The sequence below is a fragment of the Schistocerca cancellata genome, chromosome 2 (genome assembly GCF_023864275.1).
Source record: "Schistocerca cancellata isolate TAMUIC-IGC-003103 chromosome 2, iqSchCanc2.1, whole genome shotgun sequence".
Taxonomy (NCBI): Eukaryota; Metazoa; Arthropoda; class Insecta; order Orthoptera; family Acrididae; genus Schistocerca; species Schistocerca cancellata.
The window spans coordinates 594,524,221-594,548,518 of NC_064627.1; the positions used below are offsets into that span (position 1 = coordinate 594,524,221).

Below are 24,298 nucleotides of genomic sequence, written 5' to 3' on the forward strand. Positions count from 1 at the left end.
TTTGCAGTTTTTTCAGTTTTAACCTGCAGTTCATAACCCATAGATTGTGGTCAGAGTCCACATCTGTTCCTGGAAATGTCTTACAATTTAAAACCTGGTTCCTAAATCTCTGTCTTACCATTGTATAATCTATCTGAAACCTGTCAGTATCTCCAGGCTTCTTCCGTGTATACAACCTTCTTTTATGATTCTTGAACCACGTGTTAGCTATGATTAAGTTGTGCTCTGTGCAAAATTCTATCAGGCGGCTTCCTCTTTCATGTCTTAGCCCCAATCCACATTCACCTACTACGTTTCCTTCTCTCCCTTTTCCTACTACCGAATTCCAGTCACCCATGACTATTAAATTTTCACCTCCCTTCACTATCTGAATAATTTCTTTTATTTCATCATACATTTCTTCAATTTAGTCGTCATCTGCAGAGCTAGTTGACATATAAACTTGTACTACTGTAGTAGGTGTGGGCTTTGTGTCTATCTTGGCCACAATAATGCGTTCACTATGCTGTTTGTAGTAGCTTACCTGCACTCCTATTTTTTTATTCAGTATTAAACCGACTCCTGCATTACCCCTATTTGAATTTGTATTTATAACCCTGTATTCGCCTGACCAAAAGTCTTGTTCCTCCTGCCACCAAACTTCACTAGTTCCCACTATATCTAACTTTAAACCTATCCATTTCCCTTTTTAAGTTTTCTAACCTATCTGCTCGATTTAGGGATCTGATGTTCCGCACTCCGATCCGTAGAACGCCAGTCTACTGATAACGACGTCCTCCTGAGTAGTCCCCACCCGGAGATCCGAATGGGGGACTATTTTACCTCCAGAATATTTTACCCAAGAGGACGCCATCATCATTTAACCATACAGTAAAGCTGCATGCCCTCGGGAAAAATGACAGCTGTAGTTTCCCCTTGCTTTCAGCCATTCGCAGTACCAGCACAGCAAGGCCATTTTGGTTAGTGTTACAAGGCCAGATCAGTCAATCATCCAGACTGTTGCCCCTGCAACTACTGAAAAGGCTGCTGCCCCTCTTCAGGAACCACACGTTTGTCTGGCCTCTCAACAAATACCCCTCCGTTGTGGTTGCACCTACGGTACGGCTATCTGTATCGCTGAGGCATGCAAGCCTCCTCACCAACGGCAAGGTCCATGGTTCTTTGGGGGGAGGAGGGGGGTTACAGTATTTTATAACAACAAAAGTAAACAGTTTCTGACAATGTAATGTAATTGGATAGATAAGAAAATCTAATCAGTAAGCAGTGGCTACGTGGTGAGTAGATTTTTTTATTTAACCAATTAAATTAAATTACAGTATTTTGTAATTTATCATATACTGAAGACATTATCTATAGTGATTATTATGAGAAGGATAGTTGCTACCCACCATATAGTGGAGATGCTGATTTGCAGGTAGGCACAACAAAAAGACTGTCAGAAAGTTAGCTTCAAGGATTACATCATTTCTTTGAACTATGATTCCGTATACAGATGTTTACATACTTTCTTTTAGGTTTTTCTGATTTCCAACTTTTGAAAATTACAATATACTATGGTTGTGTTGTTTTTCCCTTTAAATTTCTTTCAAAGTTTTGCTGAAAGCACAGGAAACACACAGTATGAAACCTGTGCTTTTTTTAAAAAAATGGCAGGAACAGAATGCATAAATTTCTACTTGCCATACAGAGGAGGCATTTAGTCGCAGGCAAGCCAGTGAAGAAGAATGCTGTCATTCTTTTTCATTATGCCTGTATGTGACTGAGCACTTCCTCTAAGTGATGAACAGCAGTCTCTCATTTCCATATTGTTATTATTCCATCCTGTACTTTCCACTGTTTGGCATCTTAGTTTCCTGTATCCCATTTTTGCATTTCCTTCTCAGCGGTTCTGAATACTGCATCACTGCATTCCCCTGTCATGGCAAGTCATTGCCCACATCACATGAAGTAACAGAAAAATTAACGGACTCCTTTATTTATTCCACTGAGGTTGCTGATTCGTTGCATAATGGTGTGGAGGAAGCTGCATGTGATGCTTCTACCACTTAGTCTCTCTCCTTTCTGCTTTGTTGCTCTATCTTACATAGTTCCATGCAATTAAGAGTGTTGTCTTCCTTTCTCATCATTTTCCTACATGCTAGAGTGTCAACATGTGTGTCTCATTTGAGATTGCTTTGAATTGTTAAATATAGGAATTTTATATTAAACTCTGTTTTTGCTAATTCATTACCAGTATATAGTTTACTTTCATCATTAAAACCACTATTGTTAAACTCCATAAGACCTATTCTATTGATGCTTTCATTAAAGTATTGAACAGTTTCACTTGTTGCGTTATTACAATGGGTCTCTAGTTCATTAAATGATTCCATTTTACACACAATGGACATGTCATCTGCATACAGAACTAATTTGGAACTTTGAGTGCAACATTTTATGTCATTTACAGAAATAAAAAAGAAAAGAGGACCCAATGCCAAGCCCTGGGGTACTCTGTATTTTATGTAAGTGATCTTGGATTTGTGAAAACCATTTTCAGATTTAAGCAGTGCAAACTGTCTTTGGTTACTCATGTAAGACTTGGTCATGATCAGTGCTTCTGATGCCAATGTGTCATAGCTTATATAATAAGATAGTAGCATTTGCACAGTCAAAAGCTTTCTTCAGGTCGAGGTTGCTTGTTCTTGATGCCACTTATTATCTCTTCAATTAACTGAACAGCTGCTATGCTAGTTGAGTTACATTTTAAGAATCCATTTTGATTTTCAAACATTACATTGTGCTTATTGAGAAAGGTTATAATTCTATTATACATGACTTTTTCAATTATTTTGAAAAAGACAGGATTTATTGAGCTTGGTCTGTAGTTTTCAATTTTGTATTTGTCACCTCTTTTAAAGATCAATGTTACCTGAGCTATTTTTAGTCCACCTCGAAAGGTGCCTGAGTCTATTATATTATTTACTGTTACAGGCAAAGGTGCATAGACATTTTGTCTACACACTTTTAATACTTTAGTACAGAGGCCATCATGCCCTGTAGAACTGGAAGAGTTTAAAGAGCTAATGATTATTATTTCTTTTCAGTTTGTAGGGGCTGGATACATGCTATGCCCAGATAGATTGCCTTAAAATTATATTGTATGTTATTGTGTTTGTCATTGATAGCTTCCCCTACTGAGGAAAAATATTAATTGAAAATATTTGAAACTTCAAGTTGGTCTTTTATGAACATCCCACTATGTCAGTAGTAATGTCCGTACACAATTTGTCTCTGCCTGTTCTAAAACTGTTTATCACTCCCCATACACCAGTTGTAACATTGTGGGAAGCCTGAAGCTTTTTGCAACATAGTTGCTCCTGATCTGTATCAATAGATCTTGATAGTATTCTTGATAAATTTTGGAGGCCTTCTTTAGCTTGAAGTTTTCTCTATTATTTAACATTGCACTAAGGTGTAGTTTTAATTTTTCCCGTGATTCTGTGACCCCATTATTTATCCAGATGCTTTTGTTTAAATTTTTTTGTTTGTTTAACTTTTGTGGCTCCAACTGGGTATGTGGCATCACAAGAGTAGTTGGAAGTCAGCAGCAAAACTATCATAAGAAAAGCTGTCATTCTCAAACCATGGTATGTGTGTTCACATGCAGTTCAGTCTGTCAATATCATAATTATACATAGTTATTTTGCTTACAAATAGTTGCAGTCTCAGGCAACTAATTTTCACGAAGGCCATCCTGGCCGAAAGCTATATTTGTGACAGTCTTTTTGTTGTGCCTATCTGCAATTCAGCATCTCCGCTATATGGTGTGTAGCAACTTTCCTTTTCACAATCTTAAGTACTTCTATACCTGCTGGCCCATGTGGTCCAGCAATAAAGCACATGCCTGGAAACATAGAGGTTGTAGGATCAAACCTCGGTTGGACTGCGGATGTTTCAGTCTTTGTTGTAACCTTGCCTTCGCCTCTGAACAATGTGAGGAGCTGCCATAAACGACACATGGTTCAGATTCCATGCTAAAGTGTAGGTCCATTTTCCCCATTTGGATAACTGGGGTAGGTTAGGGGGGGACAGGTCAAAAAGTGGCATCCAGTAAAAAGACTTTCACTATATCATTGAGTCACATAAAATTATCATTATTTTCTGTGTATGTACTTAAGTTTCTAGGTAGCACACAAAGCACAGGTCCTACTCACACTTGCCTGATTTTTGCTTTTCATCTCTGTTTTGCCTACTTGCCTTTGTTATACTTGCAGGAATTGCTTTTATGCAGTTTTCTCCTCTGTTATGTATATCTGTCATTAATTTTTATTTTCTATCCCACTAAAATTCTGCTTCTGTGATACCAATACAAAATTCATAATGATAAATGACACAATATTCATAAAAGGGAAACTGCCCTTATACTCATCAGTACAATGTTTGTCATTTTAAGTAAATTGTCTATATGTAAAGTAATTTTTTCTGTAATTATATTGCAAGGTGTGTGGACAAAGTGTCTAGGATTTTCAGAACTTTCCTTCTCACCCTGCCTGGTAAGTCTCCCCTGATGCGAAGTTGTGGTTGATTTTTCCCGTGATCCTCCCCATTTCCTAAACCTGACCAGTACTTTCCCCTCATCCCTCTTCCTTCCCCTTCAATTCTTATGTTACAAAATGAGCCACAAGCTCTGAAATCTTGCATGTTTTCTTAACTTTTGTATGTGTTTTCTGCCACTGCCACTTGGTGAGTAATTTTTTATCAGTCCAATTGTATCATAAAATACGGTTGGTGTTTCAGGGATTGGTACAACAATGCTTCTTGCCGTACTTGGTACCGGCGCAAACCTTTGGCTGGTGCTTTCTCGCATCCATCACGTATGGTGTATCCTCCAGGACACATATACACACCAGAACCAACCCCAGAACCACAGCGTAGAGAATCCAAGGAGCGCCGAACGTGGGAAGACCATGTACCGTCAAGAGAGCCAATTGATTATGAAATTGGAATGCCTAAGTCAGAGAGTCAGTAAGTATGAGGGCGACAATATTTTTATGTCTGTTCTTCAGAATTGATTTTAATGCTCTTCGTGGAGCTTTGTAGTATCTAAATGGCCTGGTATCACAAAAAGATGAGTTGCCTTGATGATATATAGCAAATTATGTTCACCATCCATTCTCTTGAAACAGTTAATTATGCTGTAGTGGTGTCAGTGTAACACAATTTGTTGAACACAAGAAAAAATTCATTTGAAGGTTTTGGTTAAAGTATACCAACACTGATATCCATACAATAGCCAGGTCATCAACAGTCAATGAGCATGTCCAGCCAGAATCAATGCCCAGTTTGTAAACACTTCCATAGCAATAGTCACAGTAAGAATGGTTTACTAATGGCATTCAGATAGCACCTGGCTGAAGAAAGCTTACTGGATCATCTTTATGGGGCATTGCAGTTTGCGCAGTGTCAGCTGACCCGAAGTATGTAGTTGCAGCACAGCGCAGCACCTTCATTGGCACTCACAGAACAGTGACTGATGATGCTAATCAAACATACACCGTCCGTATCAAATACAATCACAGCAATTTATGTACTCTTCTGGTCACATTAAAGCATGTAAATGGAAAAGAGACTTCAAAATTTATTACAGATGCTGCATTCTCCTTAGTTTGATGCTATTTGAACCATGGGAAAAAGGTTAGCTTACAGTATTGTCTGTATTTTCATAATTAAAATATTAAAATTTATTCATAATTGGCATTTGAAATCCTACTCATAGGCCCCCCTAATGTGTAGAATATGAATTTCATTTGAATTTCATTTAGAAGAGTAAGTAATAAATTATTACTTAATGTTATCACTTGTGGTATATGAAATGTTAGTGAACGCATGCAGTATGCTACTGTTCCAGCTATGATATTTCTTGTAAAGATTACAACACCCTACTCAAAAGACAAGTGAAAAACACATGAGATAGAGAGGCAATAATTTCTGTTCTGTTTCTCATTCTGCTTTTCTCTTGCACATCCCTGGAATTTGAGTGATGTAGACCCATGTAAAGCACCCTATTATGAACTCGCATCAAAATCCAGGAAACCAGCTGAGATAATGAAGTTAAGGAGTCAGGTATATAATTCTTTTCAGAGTTGAAGTGAAGAACCACCTGAACTGAATGCGTAATTACATACTGAAATGATCTGAAATTGCATTACCGTATTTACTCGAATCTAAGCCGCACTCGAATCTAAGCTGCACCTGGAAAATGAGACTCGAAATGAAGGGAAAAAAAAAATTTCCCGAATCTAAGCCGCACCTGAAATATGAGACTCGAAATTCAAGGAGAGAGAAAAGTTTTAGGCAGCACCTCCATATCAAAACAAAGTTGGTCCATTGTAATATGAGACACAATTTAGGTCGAATGAATGACAATACAGCTACAGTAGTTTGGTTCGAGTCGTAAGCTTAGCAGTTAAGCTTTACCAGGTAGCCATTGCTATGTGTCAGGCGCTCCGTCAGTATTTATATGGGTACCCTTCCTTTTTCACGTGCTTCGTCTGGTTTGAATCGATTGCTTATTTTGCTTTGATCTGATAAGTGCCGTTTTCTTTGTTATAGGTGTTTACGCCACTCTAAGCTGAAAATGCATTACTGTACTGTGTCATGCACTGTTTGTCACATTCTGATAGTGCGTGTTTACGGCCTGTCGCCGCTCACGGCATGGCTTGCTTTTGTGCGCGCTACCGCCGCTTACAATTGAAAAAAAAAAAGAGAGGAATTGCCTCATTAGCGAAACAATGGCAAGAGACTGCTATTTGTTGTTACTTACACTGCTGCTTTCTTTGATAATGATCAACAAGAACCAAATAATGGACTGCGTATAGAACATGTTCTGAACGATAGTTAGACGTAAAGTTTTCTCCATTTGAAAATCTTTGCGGCCGCTTCTTTAGTACAGCAAATTCTGCACAGAAATTAGTCATCTTAGATTTAAAAATCTAGTCAGTTGCCCTGCTTCATTTCTAACTGTATCACTGTTAGGTATAAAAATAATACGAATATAAACATGACACAATACTTATATATTCTTCCGCGTTTTCTGTTGTCCTGCTCTAGTTTCGTAGTTTATTAGGCAGACAGGATTTAAATGGGATAGCAGCAAACACGAAAGAATACATGGCAAAATGCTTATATTCGTATTATTCTTATGGTGAAGAGAATAGTGCATGTGATTCACATTTCATCAGGTTCCTATTAGCAACCATCTCTTCTCACAGGTAGGAAAAAATACAGAACGTATAGTTGGCCATATTGACAAACATCCCAAACAGTCTTGCCAGTCGTATTTTCGTAGTACATTGAAATTCTGCTACATTCGAAGATGAACAATACGGAATTTGTATTTACTTCGTTGGATAATGTATGAAAATGGTCAAAACTCGGGACGGAGAAAAAAAGCTCGTCTTCCACCTTTTTAAAATTTATTTATTGACGCAGAGGTTTTGGCGCCAGTATTTATCTTTGTGTCTACAAAGCATGCCTGTGTAGCGCTACATATATTCGACGGCAGAAGTTAGTTGTGGCGGCACCTACTAACATTTTTCAGAACTTCCGCTTGCTTTGCACTCAATTCTAAGCCGCAGACAGTTTTTTGGATTACAAAAACAGGAAAAAAAGTGCGGCTTAGATTCGAGTAAATACGGTAAATCACAGAAATCCGTAAACATTTTTTCAACAGTGTTTAACAGAAAAAATAGATATTTCTTTTATATAACACAATGAGAGTTTCCTGGCTAGCATTAATTATAATTTCTGTTGATGTCACTCTGTGTACTTCTTGAAACACTATTATATGGAAAACCACACTTTTTTGCCACCTTGTTGTTTCTTTCTTCCCCTTTAAAATAAATCAATTTTTGACGTTATTAGCCCATTGTCTAGTGCTGCTGACAAAGATATTGTTGCACATTATGGCACAAACATCAACAGCAAAGAATTTGCATTAATAAAAGAAATTAATTTTTAATACCATGTATACAAAATAATACTTTCATAATTACAGGACGCAAAAATAAATAAATAATTGGTAAACTGGGACACAATTTAAGAAAATTTGAATTGGTAATTAGTCAGATTGAGCAGTGTCAGTAAGTGAAGAGTAACTGTTTGTACATTCAGTATCTCTTCAAGATGGTTTTTATAGTGCCTCATGAGATCCAGTATTTCAAATGGTGACAGTTTCTGCCCATTGTAGCAAGATTTCTGTATTTGTGCACCTACTACATAATTGTGTGTAATTTCCAGATGATGCTGCGCAAAGGTGGGGCCTGTTTTCTGGAGCTTCCAGAATAATATTTCTATTTATTTGTAATCCTTCTTTCTCTTGTGCAAATATATTAAAATACCTGTCTCAGGTATTTCACCAGCAGTCACTCGTCTTCTTTGTGTGAAGCATTTCTATTGCTGTATTCAGCATTCTTGTTATCATAAATACAGGTGTATTTCTCCACAATATGAATGAAATTGGTGTTGAACTCATCATATGTTCTCATCTTCCTAGCACAGATACACTCACACAATTAAAGGAGAAAAGACCTGACATTTGGAATATGTGGAGCATGGAACAGTTGCCTGGCAGTGAGATGACATACCACTGGTTACAGCCATATAGTGTCATACCAATCAGAACACACCACTAAGCTGTGTTTTTCTTAACTGAAGTAGGGTACTGAATGCAAGTCTTGTAGTTTGGCACATGCCAGGCCATTTCTCACAACACTAATAGTGCTTGACCCGCTGAATTACAATTCTTTTATTTTATACTGTGTGCAAAGTGTAGCTATTTTTCATATTAGGCCTATTGCTCTTCCAGATCAGTGCCAGTGAAATTTTTATTCATAGATGCTACTCTAATTCATGTAGCCAGTTGTCTCACATGTATCAGCTACCACCTAAGCAGCATAAAGTTCTATACAGAAAAAATGTTGTTTATGTGTATTTTAATGATTCACATCCTGGTATCATATTTTATTGGCATTCATGATGATGCAAAATACAACTTTCAAATCATTTACTGTACAAGAGAACAATGTATAAAAGTAGAACTCCAGTTAACTAAGCTCCAACTACTCGGTTCAGCAATTACCTGGATTGCTTGGAGAAAAAAGATATTTGTACTGTATGCCAAAAAATGTTGGTTTTGTTCAATAGTTAAAGTCAGTGTAAGCAGTTAGTTTAGATGTTTAGCATGGGAATATCAACAATTTCAGGCATTAAAAAAAATCAGTAAACAAAGAGCTTGCAGAGCCCATATTCAAGAGGTTTTTGCAACAGCAAGCATTGGGAAACCCTCTTTTAGAACTGATTTATTGTGAAAAATCAAATTTTTTAGCCAAGAAAGTCGAAAGCTTGTCTTCATTTAAACCAAGCAATCTCCAGCTACATAATTTCAAGCCAGGCCACAGTATTCGTTAGCTGGAGTTAAGTGGTAATAAATTGTCAGCACACCCAAAAGGAACAGAAAATTTATTGAGAATTTCAAAATTGAAGCATAGCCTTAGAAACATGAATTTTTATCCACCACAAAAGAGACAGGCTTTCTTTGGAAGGTTTTACCTGTAACAACTTTAGCTTCTGGAATGAAAACTAGTTCTTCGGCTTTCTTTGGAAGGTTTTACCTGAAACATATCATGATATGCGGATGGATATGTGTGTGTGTGCAAATGTATACCTGTCCTTATTTCCCCCTAAGGTAAGGCTTTCCGCTCCCGGGATTGGAATGACTTTGCCTTTACAAATGTCTGCTTGTGCCTGTATATGTGTGGATGGATATGTGTGAGTGTGATAGTGGATACCTGCCCTTTTTTCCCCCTAAGGTAAGTCTTTCCGCTCCCGGGATTGGAATGACTCCTTACCCTCTCCCTTAAAACCCAAATCCTTTCGTCTTTCCCTCTCCTTCCCTCTTTCCTGACACAAAATTCAAGCTTTCGCAACAAACTGTTGCCTCATCAGGAAAGAGGGAAGGAGAGGGAAAGACGAAAGGATGTGGGTTTTAAGGGAGAGGGTAAGGAGTCATTCCAGTCCCGGGAGCGGAAAGACTTACCTTAGGGGGAAAAAAGGACGGGTACACACTCGCACACACACACATATCCATCCACACATATACAGACACAAGCAGACATATTTAAAGACAAAGAGTTTGGGCAGAGATGTCAGTCGAGGCAGAAGTGCATAGGCAAAGATATTGTTGAATGACAGGTGAGGTATGAGTGGCGGCAATTTGAAATTAGCGGAGATTGAGGCCTGGTGGATAACGGGAAGAGAGGATATATTGAAGAGCAAGTTCCCATCTCCGGAGTTCGGATAGGTTGGTGTTAGTAGGAAGCATCCAGATAACCCGGACGGTGTAACACTGTGCCAAGATGTGCTGGTCGTGCACCAAGGCATGTTTAGCCACAGGATGATCCTCATTACCAACAAACACTGTCTGCCTGTGTCCATTCATGCGAATGGACAGTTTGTTGCTGGTCATTCCCACATAGAATGCATCACAGTGTAGGCAGGTCAGTTGGTAGATCACGTGGGTGCTTTCACACGTGGCTCTGCCTTTGATTGTGTAAACCTTCCGGTTTACAGGACTGGAGTAGGTGGTGGTGGGAGGGTGCATGGGACAGGTTTTACACCGGGGGCGGTTACAAGGGTAGGAGCCAGAGGGTAGGCAAGGTGGTTTGGGGATTTCATAGGGATGAACTAAGAGGTTACGAAGGTTAGGTGGACGGCGGAAAGACACTCTTGGTGGAGTGGGGAGGATTTCATGAAGGATGGATCTCATTTCAGGGCAGGATTTGAGGAAGTCGTATCCCTGCTGGAGAGCCACATTCAGAATCTGATCCAGTCCCAGAAAGTATCCTGTCACAAGTGGGGCACTTTTGTGGTTCTTCTGTGGGAGGTTCTGGGTTTGAGAGGATGAGGAAGTGGCTCTGGTTATTTGCTTCTGTACCAGGTCGGGAGGGTAGTTGCGGGATGCGAAAGCTGTTGCCAGGTTGTTGGTGTAATGCTTCAGGGATTCCGGACTGGAGCAGATTCGTTTGCCACGAAGATCTAGGCTGTAGGGAAAGGACCGTTTGATGTGGAATGGGTGGCAGCTGTCGTAATGGAGGTACTGTTGCTTGTTGGTGGGTTTGATGTGGATGGACGTGTGAAGCTGGCCATTGGACAGGTGAAGGTCAACATCAAGGAAAGTGGCATGGGATTTGGAGTAGGACCAGGTGAATCTGATGGAACCAAAGGAGTTGAGGTCGGAGAGGAAATTCTGGAGTTCTTCTTCACTGTGAGTCCAGATCATGAAGATGTCATCAATAAATCTGTACCAAACTTTGGGTTGGCAGGCCTGGGTAACCAAGAAGGCTTCCTCTAAGCGACCCATGAATAGGTTGGCGTACGAGGGAGCCATCCTGGTACCCATGGCTGTTCCCTTTAATTGTTGGTATGTCTGGTTTTCAAAAGTGAAGAAGTTGTGGGTCAGGATGAAGCTGGCTAAGGTAATGAGGAAAGAGGTTTTAGGTAGGGTGGCAGGTGATCGGCGTGAAAGGAAGTGCTCCATCGCAGCGAGGCCCTGGACGTGCGGGATATTTGTGTATAAGGAAGTGGCATCAATGGTTACAAGGATGGTTTCTGGGGGTAACGGATTGGGTAAGGATTCCAGGCGTTCGAGAAAGTGGTTGGTGTCTTTGATGAAGGATGGGAGACCTCATGTAATGGGTTGAAGGTGTTGATCTACGTAGGCAGAGATACGTTCTGTGGGGGCTTGGTAACCAGCTACAATGGGGCGGCCGGGATGATTGGGTTTGTGAATTTTAGGAAGAAGGTAGAAGGTAGGGGTGCGGGGTGTCGGTGGGGTCAGGAGGTTGATGGAGTCAGGTGAAAGGTTTTGTAGGGGGCCTAAGGTTCTGAGGATTCCTTGAAGCTCTGCCTGGACATCAGGAATGGGATTACCTTGGCAAACTTTGTATGTGGTGTTGTCTGAAAGCTGACTCAGTCCCTCAGCCACATACTCCCGACGGCTGAGGGACTGTGTCTTTCCCTCTCCTTCCCTCTTTCCTGACGAGGCAACCGTTGGTTGCGAAAGCTAGAATTTTGTGTGTTTGTTTGTGTGTCTATCGACCTGCCAGCGCTATATATGATAGAATCTCTCCTTCCCTCTTTCCTGATGAGGCAACAGTTTGTTGCGAAAGCTTGAATTTTGTGTGTATGTTTGTGTTAGTTTGTGTGTCTGTCGACCTGCCAGCACTTTCATTTGGTAAGTCACATCATCTTTGTTTTTAGGTGTGTGTATATATATATATATAAAGTAAAACTTTGGGCCTCAGTCTACGAGTAGATAAAAAGTTCTAGGCTGATGTGTAACTTTATTCCTTGGTATGTTAGTCATGTTAGTGTAATTGAAGAATGGTGTAATTCCATATGCAACATGTCAGAAAACGGTCACTGAAGTAATTTTACATTAAACCAAGGATCAATACATTAAGAAGTTGAGATGTTTATCTTTGCCTTATGGTCATGTTTATCTTTGCTTTATCACCTTTGGAATCAGTAATGCACTTGAAAATGGGTTTATAGCCAGAAACCTAGGATGTGCAGTGATCGTAATAAAATTTGTGAAACAAATCAAAAAACAGTGTTTGTTTAAATAATTTACAATGTTCTACCAAGAAACCACAGTTGATTGGATTGAAATGGTCCAGAGATTTGATTATCTGGGTCACATCTGGTCCCTAATCATCCAGGCAATTGGAGTTCTATTGTATTTACCAAATTTTTTAGCTACCATCATAACTTTCCCATGTGTATATACATAAATAAGAGAATCAGAGCTCTTGTTAGATTTTAGCTCATTAAGGAAATATGTCTTCTAGCTCAAGAGATTTTTTATTGCTTGTATAATTCATTTCAGTTCACTGTTTACTTTCTTTCTCAAGTTTTTGGTAGAAAATATTCATTAAATATGTCTGAAAAGCAATTTAATAAGTTATAGTTTCTGCTGCTTGACCTGTAGTAGTCTAGAGGTCAGCTTAGAGTGTTTAGTTAACTGTGGAAAAAGTCCAGCTTACCCTTTCTGAAAGTTCTTTTTATGTACTTTCCTTGAGACTTTGTCTACTTTTGGAAGCTGAGTCAGCAGAAATACTGTGGTGTAAGTAGTAGATAGATATTTGCATTTGATGTCTGTAATAATGTTACCAACGCAGATCACCAATCTGCTGTTTTCTTTGGTACATTCAGAAAAATTAGCATGAAAGTCAATTCACACATTAAATCATGACATTTTTCAGATCCACTTCTTTCAGCTAACACATTCAAGTCAAAGTATGATCCATTGCATCATTTTATTTTCTTGCCATCTTTGTGAATTTTCTATGAGACACTGTAATTTTACATAAGCACAGTTTTGTTATAGTACTTCCAGGAATTCTGTAGGTTTATATGCACAGAGTATTCAGACCATTTAATTATCTGAACATGTCTCACACTCACTTTCGTCATTCACATAATTTAATTCTTCTGTTACCTTACAATCTCTTGAGGCACTACAAGAATTCAGAAGCCTAGACAATATCTATTTCTCCAACAAAAGCTGCTAGCTGCCTTAAAATGGTTAATGGAGGTGTGGAAAATACCCCTTGCTCTGTCCAAAAGCTAGAAAGCTTTCAGTCTTATTTATTTGCCTCATGACAACTCAGACTACAACTGTTTTGTGAGTTGTTATCGTTACTCCTTAAAGCATTTAAAGTAATTAATGTAAATAATGCAGGATTAAAGGTAACAAGTCACTAAATAGTAAGGGAACTGAGTCACCAACAGGCGTATAAACAAGACTGAAAATTTTGCTAGGTTTTGCATGAAACCATTTGTGAGCTACAAGGAGGCATCAAAAAGTTTTGAGACTAACTGTGTTTACAAGAAAGTTCTGTATTTACTTACCTACATTTACATTTTATCACATTCAAAATAGTCACCTTGTAAGGCAATCAGTGCTTCCAGCATTTCTTCCACTGCTGAAATGCACCCTGGAAGTCTTCTTTTCAAATAATGTCAAGCACCTTATGCGATTCACTCATGATCTCTGCGGTGTTGGCAAAAAGGCAACCTCTGAGCTGGATCTCCATCTTCAGGAAGATGGCAGAGCTCAGAGGAGCAAATTCTGGCGAATAAGTTGGGTGCTGAAGTACAATAATTTTGTTTTTGGAGTGACACTCATATGTGAATAAGATGTGGTGACAGGCTATATTGTTGACACAGAGTGGTGAGTTTTTCATGCACCACAGGTCTGACCGCTTTCACTGTATGGTTTTCCTCAAACACCTTAAAATCTTGGAGTAGAACTCGCTACTGGTGGTCTGATCCATAGGGGCAAATTTGGGATGCAGAATGCCGCAAATATTGGAAAGGATGATAAGTGTGCATTTAGTTGCATTGCAGCCTTGCCTCATTATTTTTGGTCACTGAGATGATGAACTCTTTGACTGTGAAAGCTGTTACTTTGTCTCAGTGTCATAGCTGTACATCCACATTTCATCAGTCATAATGATCCTTGATATGAAAGACGGGTCATCTGAAGCACGCTGACAGAGTCTGTGGCAGACTTCTGTTCCTGTGTCAGCAGCCTGGGCACGGACTTGGCAGCAACATGCTGCATGTTGAAATCACACATGAGGATTGCTTGAAACTGTTCCATACAACACACTGACACTGGCAGCAATGTTGTGGATTGTTCTCAAATGATCCTCATGTACAAGTTGCTTAATTATTTCATCATTTTCAGTTGTTTTGCTTGGAGAAGTTCGTCCTGACCTCTCATTTCTTTCAGTGATGTTCTTCTGTTCTTGAAGCTTGCATGCCACTCAAAACACTTCACACAACTAATTGCAGCATTTCTGTACACTTGTTGAATCACATCAAGTGTCACTATGGAGGGCTTCCCCAGTTTCACATGAAATGTCTCATTCATTTTTTGTTCTAACTTGCTGTCTATGCTGAAATTACAGATATGGTAATGTGGTCAGAATAGCACCAGCTGCACAGCTCTCAATTAAAGAAGACACTATCTCTCAGTACACTGACTTGCACCATAATCTGCTGCTGTGTTACAGAACTCGTCTTGTGACTGCAATTCTGTAGTGTGACTGGCGTGTGGGGTTGTGTTGGGTGGGGTGGTTGAGAGCAGAAAGAAGGCAGAGAGTGGGAAGGAAGGTTGGAGAAGGGCAGCTGATGGGTTTAATGCATGGGAGGGAGGCAGCTGGTTCAGGGGTAAGAATGCAGGAGGGAGAGGGTGCAGGTTTTCAGGATATGACTACTATACCAGCACCAGCATCTCCAAGTGTACACAATATGATGATGATGTGGATGAGTGAATTGGGATGGAAACTACAGGGAGATGTATGTGGGTGCAGGATGATTGAAATTAGCGTCCTTGGGCAAGGTAAAGTTGAATGTGGGCAGGGGGTCAGCGGAGATTGAGGCTGTAAGGGTTACGGGAACGAAAGATGTGTTTCAAGGACAACTCATATCTACATAGTTCAAATAACTAGGTGTTCTGGAAAGGATCCAGGTGTTCTGGAAAGGATCCCGATGGCATGGTTTGTGAAGCAGCCATTGAAATCAAGCATATTGTGCCCAGCAGAGTGTTCCATCACTGGGTGGTCAGCTTTGTTCTTGGCCACAGTTTGACAGTGACCCTTCATTCAAGTGGACAGCTATTTGGTGGGCAAACCCACATAACATGCAGTGCAGAAATTGTAGCATAGCTGATACGTGACATGACTGCTTTCCCAGTTTGCCAGTTGCCAGCTGGTAATCTCTCATTCCCTGTAATGCAAATTCACCTATCTACATCTGTAGTGCGCAAACCACCATAAAATGCATGGCAGAGTACAGTGGATAGGATAAGCCTGTAATGAGACTGGAGTAGGGTGTGCTGGGTGGGTGAATTGGACAGGGCCCTTCCACAGGGAAATTATCCATGTGGAAATGGGTTGGCATGGAGTGTGGCATAATAAGGGACCAGGATATTGTGTAAATTAGTTGAGCAATGGAATACCAATTGAAGAAGGGTAGAAGAATTGTGGGTAGGATGTTCCTCATTTCTGGGTACAATGATAAATAGTCAGAAGACTCACAAGAACATGATTAAATTTTACCAGTCTAGGAGTGGAACAATTGGTTTCATACCTTGCCAGAGCTTTGCCCATTTTTCATCATGCCTGGAAATGAGGAACATCCTACCCACTACCCACAATCTCTCCTGGCCTCCCTGAAATGATATTCCACTGCCCACTAATCTTAAGCATTGGGAGAGGATGTGGTAAACACGAGTTTTTAAAACTTCTTTGTTACTAGGGTTGGCTCCTAATTTGATTGTATAGAACTGTTAAATATGTTTCATGGGTGATTATTCATTCTACTCCCATCAAAAAAAGTTTTGCAACACCGTGTTCCAAGAGTTCTGGAACCTGTACACAAAATTGGAATAGAAATCAACATAAACATCATTTCCACCTTTTTTTATTGCTCATGAAAACCACACATTGCACATTGTACCACCATAGAGCGAGACCTACAGAGGTGCTGGTCCAGATTGCTGTAAACACCAGTACCTCTAATACCCAGTAGCACGTCCTCTTGCATTGATGTATTCCTGTATTCGTTGTGGCATTCTATCCACCAGATCATCAAGGCACTGTTGTTCCAGATTGTCCCACTCCTCAATGGCGATTCGGCATATATCCCTCAGAGTGGTCGGTGGGTCACATTGTCCATAAACAGCCCTTTTCAATCTATCCCAGGCATGCTCAATAGGGTTCATTTCTGGAGAACATGTCTAGCCATTCTTATTGAGTGATGTCATTATTGTGAAGAAAGTATTTCACAAAATGTGCATGATGGGGACATGAATTGCCGTCCATGAAGATGAATGCCTTGCCAATATGCTGCCGAAATGGTTGTGCTGTTGGTTGGAGGATGGCATTCACATACCTTACAGCTATTACAGCGCCTTCCATGACTACCAGCGGTGGACGTTGGCCCCACATAATGCCACCGCAAAACAGCAGGGAACCTCCACCTTGCTGCACTCTCTGGACAGTGTGTCTAATGCATTCAGCCTGACCAGGTTGCCCCCAAACGCAACTCAATGGTTTTCTGGTTGAAGGCATATGCGACACTCATTGGTGAAGAGAACATGATGCCAATCCTGAGTGGTTCATTTGGTATGTTGTTGGGCCCATCTGTACTGTGCTGCATGGTGTCATGGTTGCAAAGATGGACCTTGCCATGGATGTCAGGAGTGAAGTTGCGCATCATGCAGCCTATTGCGCACAGTTTGAGTCGTAGTATAATGTCCTGTGGCTGCAGGAAAAGCATTATTCAACATGGTGGCATTGCTGTCACGGTTCCTTGGAGCCATAATCCATAGGTAGCGGTCATCCACTTAAGTAGTAGCCTTTGGGTGGCCTGAGCGAGGCATGTCATCAACATTTCCTGTCTCCCTGTATCTCCTCCATGTCCAAACAACATCACTTTGGTTCACTCCGAGATGCTTCCCTCGTTGAGAGCCCTTCCTGGCCCAAAGTATCAGTGTGGACATGATCGAACCGTGGTATTGACTGTCTAGGCATGGTTGAACTACAGCCAACACGAGCCATGTACCTCCTTCCTGGTGGAATGACTGGGACTGATCGGCTGTCTCACCCCCTTCATCTAATAGGCGCTGCTTATGCATGGTTGTTTACATCTTTGGGCAGGTTTAGTGATGTCTCTGAACAGTCAAAGGGACTGTGTCTGTGATACAATATCCATAGTCATCGTCTATCTTCAGGAGTTCTGGGAACCGGGGTGATGCAAAACTTTTTTTTGATGTGAGTACATTATGTGCAATCAATCAGCCATGTGTATTTATGGTACTGTTTTTGACATCATCTCAAGCTTTATTTGCTTAAATTTTTAAAACCGATCTTTGATAAAGATTTGATTGCAACTGCTGTGTAATCTCTGAATGATTATTTTCATCCATATTCATTTAAATAATTTTAATTATACCCCTTAAACTACATAAGGAAGTAAGTGTTGGTAATCTTGGTTCAAATGGCTCTGAGCACTATGGGACTTAACTACTGAGGTCATCAGTCCCCTAGGACTTAGAACTACATAAACCTAACTAACCTAAGGACATCACACACATCCATGCCTGAGGCAGGATTCGAACCTGCGACCGTAGCAGTCTCGCAGTTCCAGACTGTAGCGCCTAGAACCGCACGGCCACTCTGGCCGGCTGTTGGTAATCTCTCATTCCCTCTAAGGCAAATTTACCTATCTATATCTATACTTTGCAAACCACTGTGAAGTGCATGTCAGAGAGTGCACACCAACATACCAGTTATTAGACCTTTTTCTTGATCCATTCAGTTATGAAATGTGGGAAGAATCATTGTTTAAATGCCTCTATGCATTCCGTATTATCTTTTCCTCACAATCTCTATGGGAGCAATACGTAGAGAGCTGTAGTATATTCCTAATGTCATCATTCAAAGTCAGTTCCCAAAACTTTGTAAGAAGGCTGTCTTGAGATAGTCTGCCAGTTCAGTTCAGTCAACATCTGTGTGACACTCTCCCTCAGGTCAAACAAACCTGTTACCATTTGTGCTCCCCTTTTCTATATATGTTCAGTATCCCCCATCACTTTTATCTGATAACATGCTCCAAACAGTTAATCAATATTATAGAACGGGTCACACAAATGATATGTAAGCAATCCCCTTTGTAGGCTGATTTCATTTCCCAAGTATTCTTCTGATCAACTGAAGTGTGCTGCCTGCTTTAGCCATGGCGGAGACTATGTGATCATTCCAGTTCACATTCCTACAAAATGTTACACCCAGCTCTTTGGAGAGTTTAATGGCTCCAACTGTGACTCACTTATTTTGTATTCATGGGATACCATGTTTTTTTCATTCTGTGAACTGCTGAATTTTACATTTCTGAACAATTAAAGCAAGTTGACAAACACTGCACCATTTGAAATCTTATCAAAGTCTAAGTGAATATTTGTGCAGCTTCGTTCAGATAGTACTGCATTGTGGATAACTGCATCATCTGCAAAAAGGCTGAGGTTACTATTAATATTGTCTGCAAGGTCATTAATATGCAACGTGAACACCAAGAGACCCAATGCTCTTCCTTCAGGGGCTTCACCCAAAGTCACTTCTACATCTGTCGATGACTCTCCATCCAAGATAATACTCTGTGTCCTCTCTACCAAGAAATCCTCAATCCAGACACAAGTTTCACCTGATGCCCTATGCAATTGTACTTTTCACAATAAGTGTATATATGGTACTGAGTCAAATTTTTCTCTGAAATCAAGAAATACTGCATGTACCTGACTGCTGTGATCCTTGGCTCCAGAATGTCATGAGAAAAGTGCGAGCTGGGTTTCACATGATCTGTGTTTTCAAGATCCATGCTGATTGCCAGGGAGGAGGTTGTTCTATTCAAGAAACCTCATTATTTTTGAGCTCAGAATATGGTCTAAGATTCTACAAGAAATGGATGTCAAGGATAATGGAGGATGGTTTTGTGGACCACTTCTAGTAACCTTCTTGTAGACAGGTGTGTCATGTGCTGAGCATGGCAGGATGTCTTGTCACACCCACCTTTAACATAACTATAATTATCCCAATTGATCACTGGATGATTAAAGTCTCTTCCAGTGATTACACTATGATTAGGGAATTTATGTACAAACAAAATGAGGTTTTTCTGAAGTTCTTGCTTACATCAGGAGGTGAGTCTGGTGGTCAATAGAAGGATCCTGTTATTATTGTATGCCCATTCTTGATGCCGAGGCTTGCCCCAACCGTGTCACATGCAGCTTTAATTGCTTTCTCTATGTATTTCAATGTCTTCTTTACTATGGCAAATATAACCTCCATCTCCCCATTCCCCTTTCCTTCAGGCATGCTTAAATTTTCCCCAAAGATCTCACTACTGTCAACTTTAGGTTTTAAGAACCTTTCTGTGCCTGGTATTATATGAGTTTCAATGCTTTTTATGAGTAGTTCAAACTCTGCCACTTCATTGTAAATCCTTTGGCAGTTAAGCACTAGGATTTTGATACTCCGATCTGTGGGAGGCATTTCATTTGGTCTTACCCTAATACTTCTAAGTTTTCTTATAGTTGTTTTTATCTGGATTGGATGAAGAGTCTCCTAATCTAAAAAAAAGTCTTGTGTATGCACCCTTCCCCCCCCTCTCCCCCCCCCTCCAGGTAGTTGCCTCTGATGAGTGTTGCATGCCTGAACTATTTAGGGGGACCTTCCAACTCTTAACCTTGTTGCACAAGTCTAAGAAGTCACAACCTAGCTTGACACAGAACTTTTGGTGTTTGTGGTTAAAGCATTCCCCTCCACTCAGAGCCAAGGGTCCACAGTCTGTTTGGGGGACAATACCACAGAATGTGAACTTTATTGAAGCTCCATGAGGAAGACTGGTATTCTCAACCTTCTCTGCTAGTTGCTGGAATGATCTAAGTGTGACATCAGAGCCCAGACAACAGGCATCATTTTTTCCAAGATGCAACACAGTCTGCAGTTGGTTGCACCCTGTTCTTTCAATGACTGCTGAAATATCATCTTCAAAATGCTGAATGAGACCCACAGGCACACTCACTAAGTGCAGCCAGTGTTCTTTCCCATCCCTTGCTATCATTTCCCTAAGACGTACAATTATTCAACAAACGTTTTAACTGCCAACTATTAATAGACCCAAACCCCTTTATGTTCACTGCCCCTTGACACAGAACACAGCAAGTGTTCCTAACAGGTGAAGCGAGTCTCGCTGGCCCAGTTTCAGTTTCAGTGGAAGACAGCACTGTGGACCTATTGGTTAGTTAGGTGGGTGCAACATCCTGAGTTCTTCCTGATCTCTGTCTCCACTATAGAGGAGGCCTAGACCCACCATTGACACACTGCTCATAGTCAAGAGGACAAGTAATGATGGGTTTTGTGTTTTCTGCAGGAGAGACAGTGTCCACATAGAGGATAGTAATTGAGGTACTTTTGGTATCTCTGGTGCACAGCTCCTGGTAGCTCTCCCAAAACACCCATTTGCAGCTGCTTCTAATTGCTTGACAGTAGGCAGGGTGATTTCCAGCTGCTTACAAATAGAAACCAACTCCTCCCCTGCCCAAGAACAGCAGACACAATGGGACTGCATTATGCCTGGTGTAATATTTTACAGGGCAGTTAACAAGTATTTTATAGAATAGTAAACAAATCACTTTATACTAAATTTGCTGATTCTCTCTCAATCTATGAGTCTGATATGCTACAAGTATTACCAGTAGCTTTTTGATTCATGGCCAGAACCAAGATATCAATTATGATGACAGATCTTAGTACAAATTTTACCATTACACTATGAGATCAAGACACTAATGTGTTTGATTATATTGTTTATTACGATAGACCTCTTTAAGTGTGATTGCCATCTTCAGGTTATCTCTGGAAGGTAAAAAGTTTGGTATAGTATTTCGATATGAGATATAAACTCAGTGGGTCCAGATGAGTACAAATTTTACTGTTTCTCTGAAATGATTTTCAGATTATGTTCACTAATAAAATTCAACAGTAGCATTAATTTACATCAAATGCAGACAATATACTCTCCTATTAAAAGAGAAAACTGGTGTGACATGAGATGTTACTTATTTTCAGTAACTGTAAATCACAAACACAAATTTACTACAAAAGAGTTATGCAAAACACTCATAACTTACCAAAATTTTTGCAAGTGTCTGAAACTTCTAAAAAATATACCTTTCTCAGATAAATATATTACAAAATTTGGGAACTGCTAGTTGTAAATGAGAATACTACAGACATAGTTTCTGAAAAGCACAGTTAAGTTTACAATTTGTGATATAATACTACAGTACACAATATAATTATCACATTCCTGAAAAGCACAGGCTATGTTGACAACTGACCATTCAATACTACACAATCTATCACATAACATGAAAAACATGTTTAAGTTTTGTGTGAAGTTTTTGTACCTAAGTTTTCAAAATGAATTTATGTGATGCACTTGATTTTACTCGATGACAAAGGAAATGCTGGGAGTCACCTTATATACATAAGTATAAGTATAAAAAAGAAATTATTCAGATAGTGAAGGGAGACGAAAATTTAATAGTCATGGGTGACTGGAATTTGAGTGTAGGAAAAGGGAGAGAAGAAAACGTAGTAGATGAATATGGATTGGGGCTAAGAAATGAAAGAGGAAGCCGCCTGATAGAATTTTGCACAGAGCACAACTTAATCATAGCTAACACTTGGTTTAAGAATCATGATAGAAGGTTGTATACATGGAAGAACCCTGGAGATACTAAAAGGTATCAGATAGATTATATAATGGTAAGACAGAGATTTAGGAACCAGGTTTTAAATTGTAAGACATTTCCAGGGGCAGATGTGGACTCTGACCACAATCTATTGGTTATGACCTGTAGATTAAAACTGAAGAAACTGCAAAAAGGTGGGAATTTAAGGAGATGGGACCTGGATAAACTGAAAGAACCAGAGGTTGTACAGAGTTTCAGGGAGAGCATAAGGGAACAATTGAAAGGAATGGGGGAAAGAAATACAGTAGAAGAACAATGGGTAGCTCTGAGGGATGAAGTAGTGAAGGCAGCAGAGGATCAAGTAGGTAAAAAGAAGAGGGTTAGTAGAAATCCTTGGGTAACAGAAGAAATATTGAATTTAATTGATGAAAGGAGAAAATATAAAAATGCAGTAAATGAAGCAGGCAAAAAGGAATACAAACGTCTCAAAAATGAGATCAACAGGAAGTGCAAAATGGCTAAGCAGGGATGGCTAGAGGACAAATGTAAGGATGTAGAGGCTTATCTCACTAGGGGTAAGATAGATACTGCCTACAGGAAAATTAAAGAGACCTTTGGAGATAAGAGAACCACATGTATGAACATCAAGAGCTCAGATGGAAACCCAGTTCTAAGCAAAGAAGGGAAAGCAGAAAGGTGGAAGGAGTATATAGAGGGTCTATACAAGAGCGAAGCACTTGAGGACAATATTATGGAAATGGAAGAGGATGTAGATGAAGATGAAATGGGAGATACGATACTGCGTGAAGAGTTTGACAGAGCACTGAAAGACCTGAGTCGAAACAAGGCCCCCGGAGTAGACAACATTCCATTGGAACTACTGACGGCCTTGGGAGAGCCAGTCCTGACAAAACTCTACCACCTGGTGAGCAAGATGTATGAAACAGGCGAAATACCCTCAGACTTCAAGAAGAATATAATAATTCCAATCCCAAAGAAAGCAGGTGTTGACAGATGTGAAAATTACCGAACAATCAGTTTAATAAGCCACAGTTGCAAAGTACTAACACGAATTCTTTACAGACGAATGGAAAAACTAGTAGAAGCCGACCTCGGGGAAGATCAGTTTGGATTCCGTAGAAATACTGGAACACGTGAGGCAATACTGACCCTACGACTTATCTTAGAAGAAAGATTAAGGAAAGGCAAACCTACATTTCTAGCATTTGTAGACTTAGAGAAAGCTTTTGATAATGTTGACTGGAATACTCTCTTTCAAATTCTAAAGGTGGCAGGGGTAAAATACAGGGAGCGAAAGGCTATTTACAACTTGTACAGAAACCAGATGGCAGTTATAAGAGTTGAGGGACATGAAAGGGAAGCAGTGGTTGGGAAGGGAGTGAGACAGGGATGTAGCCTCTCCCCGATGTTATTCAGTCTCTATATTGAGCAAGCAGTAAAGAAAACAAAAGAAAAATTCGGAGTAGGTATTAAAATCCATGGAGAAGAAATAAAAACTTTGAGGTTCGCCGATGACATTGTAATTCTGTCAGAGACAGCAAAGGACTTGGAAGAGCAGTTGAACGGAATGGATGGTGTCTTGAAGGGAGGATATAAGATGAACATCAACAAAAGCAAAACGAGGATAATGGAATGTAGTCGAATTAAGTCAGGTGATGCTGAGGGTATTAGATTAGGAAATGAGACACTTAAAGTAGTAAAGGAGTTTTGCTATTTGGGGAGCAAAATAACTGATGATGGACGAAGTAGAGAGGATATAAAATGTAGACTGGCAATGGCAAGGAAAGCGTTTCTGAAGAAGAGAAGTTTGTTAACATCGAGTATAGATTTAAGTGTCAGGAAGTCATTTCTGAAAGTATTTGTATGGAGTGTAGCCATGTATGGAAGTGAAACATGGACGGTAAATAG

The 24,298-nt window shown here is 40.0% G+C and overlaps 1 protein-coding gene across 1 annotated transcript in view; it reads left to right on the plus strand.

Moving 5' to 3' along the window:
- LOC126162232 (obscurin) overlaps positions 1-24,298 on the plus strand; it is a 720,647-nt gene that overhangs the window by 646,528 nt on the left and 49,821 nt on the right. Inside the window, exon 51 of the mRNA XM_049918601.1 lies at positions 4,780-5,007. Coding sequence (XP_049774558.1) covers positions 4,780-5,007 — 228 coding nt within the window. The remainder of the gene's footprint in view (positions 1-4,779; positions 5,008-24,298) is intronic.